The sequence below is a fragment of the Cervus elaphus genome, chromosome 2, assembly GCF_910594005.1.
Source record: "Cervus elaphus chromosome 2, mCerEla1.1, whole genome shotgun sequence".
NCBI classification, from domain to species: domain Eukaryota; kingdom Metazoa; phylum Chordata; class Mammalia; order Artiodactyla; family Cervidae; genus Cervus; species Cervus elaphus.
In genome coordinates, this window is record NC_057816.1 from 5,611,608 (window position 1) to 5,625,323 (window position 13,716).

A 13,716-nucleotide genomic window follows, 5' to 3' on the forward strand; every position below is an offset into this window, starting at 1 on the left:
GGTGGCCCAGCTCACAGTTTCTAGTTCAACAGAGATGCTGAAGGGCAAAGAGGAGCTGGGATGTGCCCAGGGTCAGGCAGCAGGTCAGAGGGCAGGGCCTAAATTGGGGCCTGGAGAGTCAGCCTCCCCTCCCCACCTGGGCCAGCCTTTCAGTTCCCAGGGGCCCAGACTTGGCTTCTCACGGGAACCACTGCCTGCATGCGCTGAGGCCATGGGACTGGGGGTTGGGAGGGGGCGATGGGGAGGGCCGCGCTGGGAGCCCACCTCACCCAGGCACTAAGCCTCTTGGCTTGCACTTGCTTCCTCTCCCCGCTTAAGACTGAAGGCTCCCAGGCACCTTGGCCCTGGCCAGCAAGAAACACTTCCCTTGTGACAGAGACCATGCTCATCTCTCTGTCAGGCACATGGAGGCCCAAAGAGGTCTCAGAGCTGATGAACGGGGAACTGGGATTAGAACCCCAATTGTTTGCCTCCCCAAACCACCCGAGTACCAGGAAATGAGGGGCAATGACCCCAGCTTTCCCAGTGGATCAGCTCGGCAGGCCCAGAGAGGGAGAGAGAAACAGATAAATAAGGCCTTTATATACAGAGAAGCATGATATAGTGGGGTGGGGTTGGGCTGGCAGCAGCAGCGGGCCAGGCAGCTGGGCCGGCGGGGCCCCATCAGTGGGAGAAGATGCCCCGGAAGCGGGCCTTGTCCTCCTCATCCTTCTGGCGGATCCGTGCCTCCAGGGCCCGCAGCTCACGGCTCACCACAGGTGCCAGGGCCGGGTCCAGCTGCAACACCTTGGCAAAGTCAGCCTGGGCCTCCTGGGCATTCCACACCGCCGCGTGGGCCTTGCCACGCTTGAAGTAGGCCTTGACATTGTCTGCAGGGGGCGCCAGTGGGCAGCAAACACATGAGGGCGTGAGAAAGGGGAGCCAGCCAGCACCCCACCTTGACTTCTGGCACCAGGGGCCCGGTGTGAATGGAGCCCTCCTGCCCTGAGGATGTCAACCCCGCCCCCAAGCCCCATTCCTACCTCGCTGGCACAGCAGGGCCCACGGCCCCACCTGGGTGGGAGAGATTGGGTCAGGCTCCCATGGGAGTTCAGAACGGGGGTGATATTGAAGGCCCAGAGGCAATGGAGGAGGCCGCCTGCCTGACCACCCGCCGGCCCCCTGCCCTGATGACCCAGCGCCCAGCGCTCACCATCATACTTATTGAGGATGGAGGAGCAGTGATCCAGCACTTCGTAATACTCTTCGGCCACCAGCTTGCACTGACAGTAGTTGAGCAGCAGTGGGGTGATCTGCTGATCCAGCTGGATCCAGTCGGGGGACCCAGGCTGTTCCTGGGGGTGCGGAGGCAGGGAGAGGGCAAAAGATGCTGAAACCTGGGCCCCCTGGGCCCCACCTGACCCCTCCCCTCACCCACTGCAGCCTCCAGGCAGCACCTTCATCTGAAGGTTCTTGAGGCAGGCGATGGCGTCATAGTACTTGGCAGCGGCCTCCTTCACGTGGCCCTCACGGTACAACCGGTTACCCTCCTGGTGGATGACCGGCACTGCCTTTGCCTTCTCCTCATCCGTCATTGCCCATGGGTCCTGCTGGTACGTGCCAGGGTTCTCCACCTGCCGGGGCATAAGCCAGCTCAGGGCCCAGGGTCAGCCTCTGGGCTGGCCGGGCCCAGGACACTGGGTACCGGAAGCAGAATCACTTCTTCATCCACTGACCCTTCAACAAATATGCATGTAGCATGTCCTGCATGCCCAGCACTGTGCTGGGTTCTATAAAGAGAGCAGTGAGCAAGATGGTGAAAAGCCCTGTCTTGGCAGAGACCTGCGGAGCGGGGAGGGGCCCCAGGAGGGAGGGCACTGCCAGGCGTCCTTGTGCCTGTTCCACCCCAACCCCCGAGCAGTCAGGGAGGCCCCTAGCTCCGGGCAGGCGGGCAGGGCTGGCACCCTCTCTGAAGCTGGGCGGTAGGGGTTTGGCCTGGGGGCCCCTCACCTTCAGCATCTCGATGTCGAAGAGGAGAGGCTGGGGGTTCTGCTGCAGGGCGTCCAGGTCGGCGTGGCCCAGGGAGTTGTGCTCATGCATCTGGGCGATGCCACAGCAGTGGCGCTGGCCCTCCAGCGGGTCCTTGCCGGCTGCGATGTTGCGTAGACTCTTGGCCACCAGTGGGTACAGCACCACGTGCTGCAGAGGGTGAGTGGGCATGGGGGGCTCTGTCAGCACCTGCTGGCTGGTAGGGGGCTCAAGAGGCCCCGCCCTCTGCCCCATCACCATCTGAGAAGGGACACAGGCCCAGAGAACCAGCACCTGGTTCAGGAGACACCCAGGAAGACTTTTCCCTCCAGACTCCTCTGGCCTCCCAGCCCTCCATCACTTACCCTAACCCTAACCGCCAACCTGTCTTCCAAGCTCTGACAAGTCCCGTGGAATTCTTACCTCTTACCTGTCCTCCTCCCAGGTTTGCAGCCCACAAGCGGGGCTCCTCACCATTCCAGGGGCCCTTCCACACTCTGTTCCCAGCTCTCTTCTCTCCAGCCCCACCCCCACCCTTTTCAGGTCCCTTCTCTGAGTTGGGATTAGGGCAGCAACTTCAAAATCCTCATGGAGGACCCTCAGACATTGGAGACCTAGCTTCTTTATGTTTGTTGTTGTTGTTTTTTTTTTCCCAGTGTTGGCCCACTTTATTTTTTTACTTTTTGGCCACGCGGCATGTAGGATCTTAGTTCCCCGACCAGGGATCCAACCCACGCCCCCTGCATTGGAAGTGCAGAGTCTTAACCACTGGATCACCAGGGAAGTCCCAGGGATCTAGCTTTTGACCTTTCACTGGGAACATCTGCTGGGATGGCAGAGGTCAGACCATCCCCAGGCCTAACCAGCTCTTCTCACTGACCCTGTCGCCGGCTCGGGGCTGACTGCTCAGCTAATGTTCATCCAGTCAGCAGATACGTTCTGAGTCTTGGCTCTGGGCTGGCCCACACTGGGCACTTTCAAGGTAAACAGGCCCAATCCCTGCCCTGAAATAGCCTACATGCAGACAAAGGACCAGATCCTGGCCATGCAGAGTATGAGGGGTGGAGAACCCAGAGGAGGGGTTCAAGTCAAACACCAGTAGTCAGGGAAGGCTTCCTGGGGGTGGTGACCCAGGAATTAGTTTGAAGTAGGAAGGAAGATGTTGGCTAAGAAGGAGATGGGAACACAGGGAGGTGAGTGAGAGGGAGGCCCTACAGGGGCCACGTGGGCATCTATGACTTGCGCTTCAACTTAACAGTGACCAGGAGCAGAGGGGATTAAAGCAAGGAGCTATAGCGATCATCACATTTGAGAGCCAGTCCCTGTCTGCAGTCCGGCTAAAGGAGAGAAAAAGGCAGACTGGGGGCCCAGAGGCCAGTGTCCTGGTAGTGCAGAGCCCTGGAGGGAGTTGGTGGTAGCCCGGCCAGGGCAGAGGATGGGGAATTGGGTGTGGCCAGACAGACGCAGGCAGGCGCGGGGCACGGGGTACCTTGACATCGCAGCAGAACTGGGCAATCTCCCCCTCCCGCATGGTGCGCACAATGGTCTCCCAGACAGGCAGCTTGAACTTCTTGCCGATGATGAGCTCCATGGGCTTGCCACGCACCCTGCTGTCATCCAGCACAGCGCCCTCCTCGTCACTGCGCAGAGTGCGGTAGTGGAACGTAGCCTGCGGGCCGCAAATGAGATCAGACAAGGGCAGGGCCTTCCCACAACCACAAGGACAAGGCCAGCTCACAGCCTGCAGGTGGCACAAGGGACCGGGCTCACCACCTGCCCTTTATCGCACCACCCAGGAGGGAAGGGGTCCAAGTCACATGGCGAGTGGGTGGATGGGCTGGGATGAGAGCCCAAGGGGTCTGGCTTTAGTCATTCTTTCAACAATATTGACAGAGGACGAGATGGTAGGATGGCATCACCGACTCAATGGACATGAGTTTGCGCAAGCTCCAGGAGACGGTGAAGGACAGGGAGGCCTGGCGTGCTGCAGTCCATGGGGTCGCAAAGGGTTGGACACGACTTAGCGACTAAACAACTACCTGCCTGAGCTCTGTGCTAGGCCTGGCAGTTGACAAAACAGACAAAAGCCCCCGCCCCCGTGTAGCTCACAGGGAACTTTTAAAGGAAAGAGACGGGCCTCAAACAAAACATGCTCTGTGAGGTGGAGCAAAATGCTATGGATCAGACATCAAAATGCAGCAGGGTAAGGCACAGTGAGTTCAGGGAGCCGGAGTTACTGAAGGAACTCCCTGGCAGTTCAGTGGTTAGGAGTTGACAGTTTCACTGCTGGGGCAAAGGTTCGATCCCTGGTCAAGGAACTAGGATCCTGCAAGCTGCACTGTGTGCCCTCTCCCCTCCCCCTAAAAAAAGAGAGAGAGAGAGAGAGAAAGCAGAGATCTGAAAGGAGTACAGGAGAAGCAAGCCAGACAGATGCTGAGGTAGGAAGGGGCGGGAAATTTCTTGGCCAAAAGAACAGCAGGTGCAAAGGCCTTGCAGAGGGGCAGTGTGTGGTGTGTTCACGAAGCGGGAGGCCAGCGCAGCAGCAGCAGGAGCAGAGTGAACCAGGGGGAGGGGTGGTACGGGGTCATCAGGTCAGCAGGGAGGGACCCCACAGAGCCTAAAGCCCGTGGTAAGGACTCTGTTTTTTCACTCTGAAATGGGAGCCACCGGGTGGCTCCAAGGAGAGGAGGGACATGATCTGATGTAGGTTCTGCTGCTGTGGGGATGAGACAGGCAGGAGAGCCGGGAAGACAGAAGCAGGAGATGAGTTAAGATGTTACTGGAATAACCCAGGGGAGAGACGAAGGCAGCCTGGACCACGGTGGGAGTGGTAGAAGTGGTCAGATCTTGAGTGTATCTTGAGGATCTTCTGGGCGGGGTGGGGGGTGGGGTGGGTGGGGTGGGTGTTTGAGAACAGGAGGAGGAGGCATGGAGACTGGGAGGTTTTTGGCTTGAGCAACCAAAAGGCTGGAGGGGCCCTTCCCTGAGATGAGAGGCTTGAGGGGATCAGGTTAAGTTGCCAATGAGACATCCAGGTGGAGAAGGTGAGTAGGGAACCAGATATCAACTTTAAGGGGGAGGGAAGGCTAGACACAGACATTTGGGAGTGGTCCAGGCATGCATGAAGAGTTTCTTAAAAGACACGAGCCTGGATGAGATCATCTCAGGGTGAGTGAAGAGAAGTCTCGAGACTGAACCCTCCACAGGATATGGTTAGAGGAACCCACACTCTTTCCCACCCCTAGCCACCCCTCTGAACTCCGTTTCCGCATGTAAAATGGAGTTAGCAACAGTACCTACCTCACCGAAAGCAAACTTGTGAAGCATCGAGCACCGTGCTCTTGTGAACCCTCAATCAATGCCGGTGATTGTTTGTTTGTTTGTTTGATTTGTCCCTATTCTTTCAGTGTCATTGTTCACAGATCATCACTATTTTTGGTGTTTTCTCCAACTGGTGTCTGTTCCATCCAAGACCTCCCTTGCCAAGACCTTCTTCAAGGCCACCCCCACCCCCCGCCCCAACCCATGGGGACCTTCATCCACATCCCTTCTCTCATCTCCAGAAGCATCCCTCTATGTATCACTGATCACCAGGGCCATGCAGCTCGGCCTCAGGGCACTCCTGTGAGCCTGGCTCGGAGCTTTACCTTTGCCATCTCTGCACAGCTCTTGTCAGCACAGTAGTTCTTACTTTTGGTGTCCCCTGTAGGTTTTAAAGGTTCGACTGTTCTAGTCATCAACAAGATATGTCACTTCAGGACTTCCCTGGTGGTCCAGAGGTTAAGAATCTGCCTGCCAATGCAGGGGACACAGGTTCGATCCCTGGTCCAGGAAGATTCCACATATTATGAGGCAATTAAGCCTGTGTGCCACAGCTACTGAGGCTGCGCTCCATAGTGAGAAGCTTGTGAAGGAGTCAACTAGAGAGTAGCCTCCACTCTCCACAACTAGAGAAAGCCCACGCTCAGCCATGAAAACCCAGCACAGCCAAAAAAAAAAGATATGTCACTTCAGTTATTTTCAGTGCCAGGACTTTTACTCATTCACTCAATATGCATGTCCTGTGTGACTGCTCTGCTGGGCACAGGGGCTGTCCCCAGGAGGCCCGTACTCTACAAACAAGTGGCAACTGGGAAAGGCCCTCCAGAAGAAGGAACTGCATGAGCAGAAGGAGGTAAGCCTGGAGGCGTACCTTATTGGGGCAGGGAGGGGTGGAAGAGGCTGGAGCTAGGATCCTGGAGGTGCAAAGGAGGAAGATGGGGGGCTCTTTATTTCTCAGCCCTTATCTGTCTCGACCCAATGCCACGAAGAGCAGTAGGAAAGCTGTTAAAAGGGTTCTCCTCTGGTAGACCCGACCCCGTAGCCTGTTCTCTGGGTTTGTGCATCCCAGGGCCTGTTTTCCCATCTAAGCAATGGGAGCTGGTCTACGTTTTCAGAAGGCCCTTCCTTCCATCTATAGCAGACCTTTAACAAGGGGCCCCTCCCAGAGCCCAGGTTTCCCATTTGGGGTCTTCTCCAGAGCTGGGTCTGTGCAAGCAGTGGGATCAACACCCCCACCTACTGCAAAATATTTATTGATGACTGACGGCCTCCCTGGCCTATGTGGCCACCCGGCCAAGCCAGGGGGCGGAGCTCACGCATCCGAATTCACCCTCTACTTAATTCCAAGCCAATCAGCGTCGAGCTCGGCATGTGAGCGGTAGGGTCACCGACCACTGCAGTCTGGGCATGCGCGATCTCTCGCCTAAGGCCTCCTCCCGCCTCGCATGCGCACCGCGCCACCGACGGGTTAAGGGGAAGCGGGTCGACACGAACCTTGGTTCCATCCTGAAAGTCAGGGAGCGCTCCTCTGCCCTCCTGTATCACACGCTTTTGGATCCCGTCCTCCCGGAGTCTTGCGATGATATCCGCCATCCTCCTTCCCCGCTGCTCTCTTTCGGCAACTTCCGGACTCGCTCGGCAGCTTCCGGACCTGCTTCGGCAACTTCTAGAACTTCGGCAACTTCCGAGCTGGCGCCATTTTGGCTAAGGGCAGACGCCGAAAAGAGCCCGAACGTAGAAACGGGCTGTGATTGGTGTTCTGCTCCGCGGCTGAGCGCGCGTGTCAGGCCAGGGGCGGGGCCGGGGCCTGTGAGAGAGGCGGGGCCGGAGTCTGCCGGGCGGGGCGGGGCGGGGCCTGGGGCGTCCCTAGGAACTGTGTCCTTGAACCAATTTGGTTTGGGCCCTCCCAAGTGGCCGTGTGCCAAGCTATTTAAAGTTGCAGAAGTAGCACGACAGCATTACAGAGCTGGGGGAAGGGAAGGCCGGCATGCCTAAGGCCACCTCCTAAAACTATTTTTGTGTATTCCTTTTGTTTTTTCTTTTAGCTTGCCTAGCACAGTAGTCGTGCGTGTCCATCCTGAATGTTTCTCTTCAATCAGTCAGTCAATCTAGGTGTAAGAAGGAGGGGGAGGAGGGTTTCTGTATTCCCATGGGAATCCTAGGCTCCCCAGGAGACGGACAGCCGCTTGTGGGGTCCGGGCTAGCCGTGTCGTCACCACGGAGCCCACCGCGGTATCTGGCACGTAGTAGGTGCCCAGTGAATATTAGGGAATACAGGAATGACAGAAATGAGGCACTTCAGAGGCTAAAACCGTTTCTCTCCGCCTCTGGAAACTAGTGAAGAATAGCTCTAAGAGTCTTCTCCCACTTTCGAGGTTTCAGTTCAGCTCAGTTCACTCGCTCAGTCGTGTCCCGACTCTTTGCGACCCCATGGACTGCAGAATGTCGGGCCTCCCTGTCCATCACCAACTCCCAGAGCTTACTCAAACTCATGTCCATAGAGTCAGTGATGCCATCCAACCATCTCATCCTCTGTCATCCCTTTCTCCTGCCTTCAGTCTTTCCCAGCATCAGGATCTTTTCCAGTGAGTCATTTCTTCACATCAGGTGGTCAAAGTTTTGGAGTTTCAGCTTCAGCATCTGTCCTTCCAAAGAATATTCAGTACTGATTTCCTTTAGGATGCACTGGTTGGATCTCCTTTCAGCCCAAGGTTTAGGTAACCGAATAAAGGGACTGTCTTGGGGTCTGTGCACTGTCCTCACTCCGTAACTGATAAGAATTATGTCCGTCCCCTTTGCCCCACGTGCTGAGGGCTTCAGATGTTTATGTTGGTTCATTTCCCCCACGAAGTCCCCCGAGAGAGGTGGAACCTCTGGGGCGAAAGGGAAACATGTTTTGTTTTTAGCTTTTGTTTTTCACTTGCACAGGAAGTTTTACAGGCAAGTTCTGCCGAATTCTGAAGCAACGAGTAGTCTGTATTCTTACACAGGTTGTTCCAGAAAAATGGAAAAAGAGGGAAAGTCAACCAATATATTTTATGAGACTAGTTTAATCTTGATTCTAAAAAAGATACTTAAACCATAAGGCAAGTTAAGTTAAATACTTAAACCGATTTTACTAATAAATATAGATATGAAGGATTTCCCAGTTGGCGCAGGGGTAAAGAATCCACCTACCAATGCAGGAGACACAGAGAGTCAGGTTTGATCCCTAGGTCAGGAAGATCCCCAGGAGTAGGGAATCACAACCCACTCCAGTATTCTTGCCTGGGAAATCCCATGGATAGAGGAGTCTGGAGGGCTACAGTCCTTGGGGAGGCAAAGAGTCCGACATGACTGTGCATGCACGCACACATACATAGATGTGAAAAATCCTAAATGAATCCACTAGTATATATAAAAATGCCTCAGTATGCTAAATGAGTGCCATTCACAAAAAAACAAATATTATTAATACATTATTCCATTTATATGAGGTACCTACAGACAAAGTTAAATTCATGGAGACAAAGTTAAATGGTAGTTGAGTGGGGGGAGGGAAGGAAATGAGTTGTTTAATGGGTACAGTTTAGTTTTGCAAGAGGAAAAGATCCTGGAGACTGGTTATACAACAATGTGAACATAGTTTTTTGTTGTTGTGTTTTTGCTTTTTTGCCACATGGCTTTCAGGATCTGAGTTCTCCAAACTGGGTTTGAACCCAGGCCATGGCAACAAAAACCTGGAACCCTAACCAGTAGGCCACTAGGCAGTTCCTGTGAATATATCCAATAGCACTGCAACACTACTACAAACACTACTACAATATACATCACGGCTGTGTATTGTCACCTGCTTATTTAACTTATGTGCAGAGCACGTCATGTGAAACGCCGGGCTGGAGGAAGCTCGAGCTGGACTCAGGGTTGCCAGCAGAAATATCAACAACCTCAGAAACGCAGATGACACCACCCTAATGCCAGAAAGTGAAGAGGAACTAAAGAGCCTCTTGATGAAGGTGAAAGAAGAGAGTGAAAAAGCTGGCTTAAAACTCAACATTCAAAAAACGAAGATCATGGCATCTGGTCCAATCACTTCATGGCAAATAGATGGGGAAACAATGGAAACAGTGGCAGATTTTACCTTCCTGGGCTCCAGAATCATTGTGGATGGTGACTGCAGCCATGAAATTTAAAAGACACTTGCTCCTTGGAAGAAAAGCTATGACAAATCTAGACAGTGTATTAAAAAGCAGAGACATCACTTTGCCGACAAAGGTCCTTATAGTCAAAGCTATGGTCTTTCCAGTAGTCATGTACAGATGTGAGAATTGGACCATAAAGAATGCTGAGGACTGAAGAATTGATGCTTTCCAACTGTGGTATTGGAGAAGACTCTTGAGAGTCCCTTGGACTGCAAGGAGATCAAACCAGTTAATCCTAAAGGAAATCAACCTTAAATATTCATTAGAAGGGCTAATGCTGAAGCTGAAGCTCCAATACTTTGGCCACCCTGATGTGAAGAGCCAACTCACAGGAAAAGGTCCTAATGCTGGGAAAGATTGAGAGCAGGAGGAGAAGGAGATGACAGAGAATGAGATGGTTGGATGGCATCATTGACTCAATGGACATGAGTTTGAGATATTGAAGGAAGCTCCAGGAGATATTGAAGGAAAGGGAAGCCTGGCCTGCTGCAGTGCATGGGGTCACAAAGAGTTGGACATGACTTAGAAACTGAACAACAACAAAGCATTACTGAACTTCGCACTTAAAAAATGTTTAAGATAATAAATTTCATGTGTATTACCCACAATTAAAATTTTTAAATGCTTTCTCAAAAGGAAAAAAAAGGGGACTTCCCAGTGGTTCAGTGACTAAGAATCTGCCTTGCAATGCAGGGGAAGTGGGTTCAATCCCTGGCTGGGCAACTAAGATCCCACATGTTCGGGAAACTGAGCCCGAACACCACAACTATTGAGCCTGCATGCTCTGGAGCCCACCTCAGCTAAGATCCAACATAGCCAAATAAGTAAATAATTTTTAAGAAAAAGGAAAAAAAAAAAAGATCAAGTAGGGCTCATTCCAAGAATGATTTAACCAAGAATGGTTTAACATTAGAAACATCCAAAAAAAAAAAAAAAAGAAAAAAAAAAAAAAAGAAGAAACATCCATTACTGAACTCCCCTGGTGGTCCACTGGTTAAGACCACACTTCCAGTGTGGGAGGCTTGGTTCCTCCCTGGTTGGGGAACTAAGATCCCACATGCCACGCCCTTTAGCCAAAAAGAAAAAGAATCCATTATTATAATTCATCAAATCAGTGGATTAAAGGAGAAAACTCATATAATTATTTCAAAATATGCAGAAAAAGTATCTGATGAAATTTGCTTTGATGACTATGATAAAAACTCATAGGGCAGAAGAGGAACTTTATCAGAATGACACAAGCCACATGCAGTTAAGTATGATAGATAAATACTCACATTCCCTTCAAGATCAGGAACAAAGTAAGGAATGTTCCCTATGAATGATGTTGTTTAGCCAAGTATTGGAAGTCCGGGCCAAAGCAATAAACCAAGAAAAGGAAATTAGTGATTATATCTACATAGAAAATCCAACAGAATCTACAGATAATTTTAATAAATTAGAGTCAGCAATGTTACAAAATTAATAACACTCTTAACATTATCAATAACCCACCCAAAAATGTAGTAGAAAATAAACAGCAATAAAAATCAGAAAGTATTTAGGAAATAACACAGCCCAGAGCTTTTTGGAGAAAAAAAAAAACTTTAAAATACAAATAACTGATGTGGCATACCTTGTTAATGACTGGAACAGTTTAACATTTAAAGCTGTGATTTCTTCTGAAACTAATCTAAAAATTAAGTGAAATCCCAGTGATAATTGGGAGGATATTTATAGAAGATTTTTGTAATACTTTTGTAGATGAATAAAAGTCTGTGGAAAGCTAGATCAAGTTTGAAAAAGATAACCAAAGCAGAGGACTTTCCCTGCCATATTAAACCTCAGGGCAAACCATAGTAATAAAAAGCATATGGTTCTGGCTGAGAATTAGTCAAGCAAACCAGAGGAACCAAAATCAGACCTTAAAATAGATATGTATGTTAGCAACAACATACTTGATGTCTGATAAAAATGGCACCACAGTTCAGAAGGAGAAAGAACTGATTGTTTGGTAGATAGTGCTGAGGAAACAAATTCACTCTCAGTTCAGTTCAGTCGCTCAGTCGTGTCCGACTCCTTGTGACCCCATGAATTGCAGCACTCCAGGCCTCCCTGTCCATCACCAACTCCCAGAGTTTACTCAAACTTATGTCCATCGAGTCAGTGATGCCATCCAGCCATCTCATCCTCTGTCGTCCCCTTCTTCTCCTGCCCCCAATCCCTCCCAGCATCAGGGTCTTTTCCAATGAGTCAAGTCTTCGCATGAGGTGGCCAAAGTATTAGAGTTTCAGCTTCAGCATCAGTCCTTCCAATGAACACCCAGGACTGATCTCCTTTAGGATGGACTGGTTGGATCTCCTTGTAGTCCAAGGGACTCTCAAGAGTCTTCTCCAACACCACAGTTCAAAAGCATCCATTTTTCGGTGCTCAGCTTTCTTCACAGTCCAACTCTCACATCCATACATGACCACTGGAAAAACCATAGCCTTGACTAGATGGACCTTTGTTGGCAAAGTAATGTCTCTGCTTTTTAATATGCTATGTAAACTCACTCTACATTGAAATAAATCTGGATGTCTTCTTGCACCCTGTCCAAAGGTAGAAACTATAGGGTTAAGGATCTCATGAATTGTTTTAATCCTTAACACTGATCAAGTATTGACATGTGCCAGACACTGTGTTATGCTGCTGATTATGTACTAATTTAAGTTAATGTCCTGAGAAGGAAACACACTGTTATTAGCTCCGTCTGACAAAGGAGGAAACTGAGGCACAGAAAGGTCATGTAACTTGCTCAAAGCAAGGTCCTGGTCAGGGTACAGTGGATCATGTAAGATCTAATCCCATTTTTATTCAAAATTTTGATATTTTGTTCATCGTGGATTTTTAACTTCAACTTGATTTTTTAAAAAAATAATGCATTGAGGATTTCCCTCGTGGTCCAGTGGTTAAGAATCCGCCCTCCAATGTAGGGGACACAGGTTTGATCCCTGGTCAGGGAGCTAAGATCCTACATACAGTCAAACCTGAGCTTCACAACTAATGGGCCCTGGATCTCTGGAGCCCACACACAATGAAAAGATTCCACACCCCACGATGAAGACCCTGTGTGCGCAACTGAGACATGACACGGTTGAACAAACAAATATTAAAAGATAATGTAGTAAAATATTGTTCATCTTGCTTACTAGTTTTTTGGTGTCACCTTAAAGTTTTCACCCAAGATGAGTGCCTCACTCCCCTCCACCTTGTCCTGGCCCTCCGAGATCCCAAAGCTAGCGAGCGCATAGAAGGCTGGAATGCCAGTGCGACAAACCCGATGGATTTGACTATACAAAAATGAGGATGGTTCTTTAAGGGCAACTTAGACAAAGTAAGGAGACAAAGATGAACAAGGAGGAGATATATGCAACAAAAACCAGCAAGGGATTAATTAGATAAGTACAGACATGCAGTGCAGCAGGAAAAAGGCTAGAAACACAACAGAAAAAAAAAAATGATCAAAGGGTAGGAACAGACAATTCACAGAAGAGGAACCACCATGAACTGACATGTGCGTGAAGAGCTGATCAAATCCTCCCGTTGTCAGAGACACCAGATGAAAGAGAGACCCAACTTTAGATTCATCAGTCATAGGACTTTCCTAGTGGTCCAGTGGTTAAGAATCCATGCTTCCATTGCAGGGGGCACAGGTTCAATCCCTGGTCAGGGTGCAAAGATCCCACATGCCTCTGGGTGCAGCTCCCTCAAAAAATCTAGATTAATCAGCCATTACGAAGTTGGAATACTGAGGGCCTAGAGAAAACTGGAACCTGTATGGTGGGAGTGCAAATTTGTACAGTTACTCAGGAGACCATCTATGATACTTTGTGAAGTCAGTGGCACATCTACCCTACGGCCTGGGAGTCCTACTTCAAGAGGGCTTTTTCCACTCTTCATGAGCGGACAGTGTGAAGATGTTCACAACAGCGACTCATGTGATGGGGGCATTGAGGCCAAGCTAAGTGTATATCATTGAGGGCTGTGGTGGATAATAAAAGTGCTGGATCTCAACACGGTATGCCGAATGTAGTTAGTAGAAGCAAAAGTGAGGTGCAGGTGGAAAACATTAGTGTTGAAGGTAAAAATGTAAGCAACAGAATGAGTTTTATACAGGATACTATGTTTGTAAATTGCAAACACACCCACGTATGAGCCAATGCCACGTGGAGCAGAGGGCCAGACA

The 13,716-nt window shown here is 50.4% G+C and overlaps 1 protein-coding gene across 2 annotated transcripts; it reads right to left on the bottom strand.

Moving 5' to 3' along the window:
• Positions 1 to 561: 561 nt before the first annotated feature.
• Positions 562 to 7,052, bottom strand: LOC122708641 (aryl hydrocarbon receptor interacting protein). 2 transcript variants are annotated; one of them, XM_043924955.1, is made up of 6 exons: positions 6,823 to 7,052; positions 3,497 to 3,676; positions 1,990 to 2,178; positions 1,437 to 1,613; positions 1,193 to 1,334; positions 562 to 869 (listed from the first exon to the last, which is right to left on the bottom strand). In XM_043924955.1, the coding sequence occupies exons 1-6, from the start codon at positions 6,919 to 6,921 to the stop codon at positions 664 to 666; spliced, it is 993 nt and encodes a 330-aa protein (XP_043780890.1). In that variant the 5' UTR covers positions 6,922 to 7,052; the 3' UTR covers positions 562 to 663. The 2 variants fall into 2 exon arrangements, with proteins under 2 accessions (XP_043780890.1, XP_043780899.1); XM_043924964.1 differs by having other exon boundaries at positions 797 to 869; positions 1,201 to 1,334.
• Between the last annotated feature and the right edge of the window lie 6,664 nt (positions 7,053 to 13,716).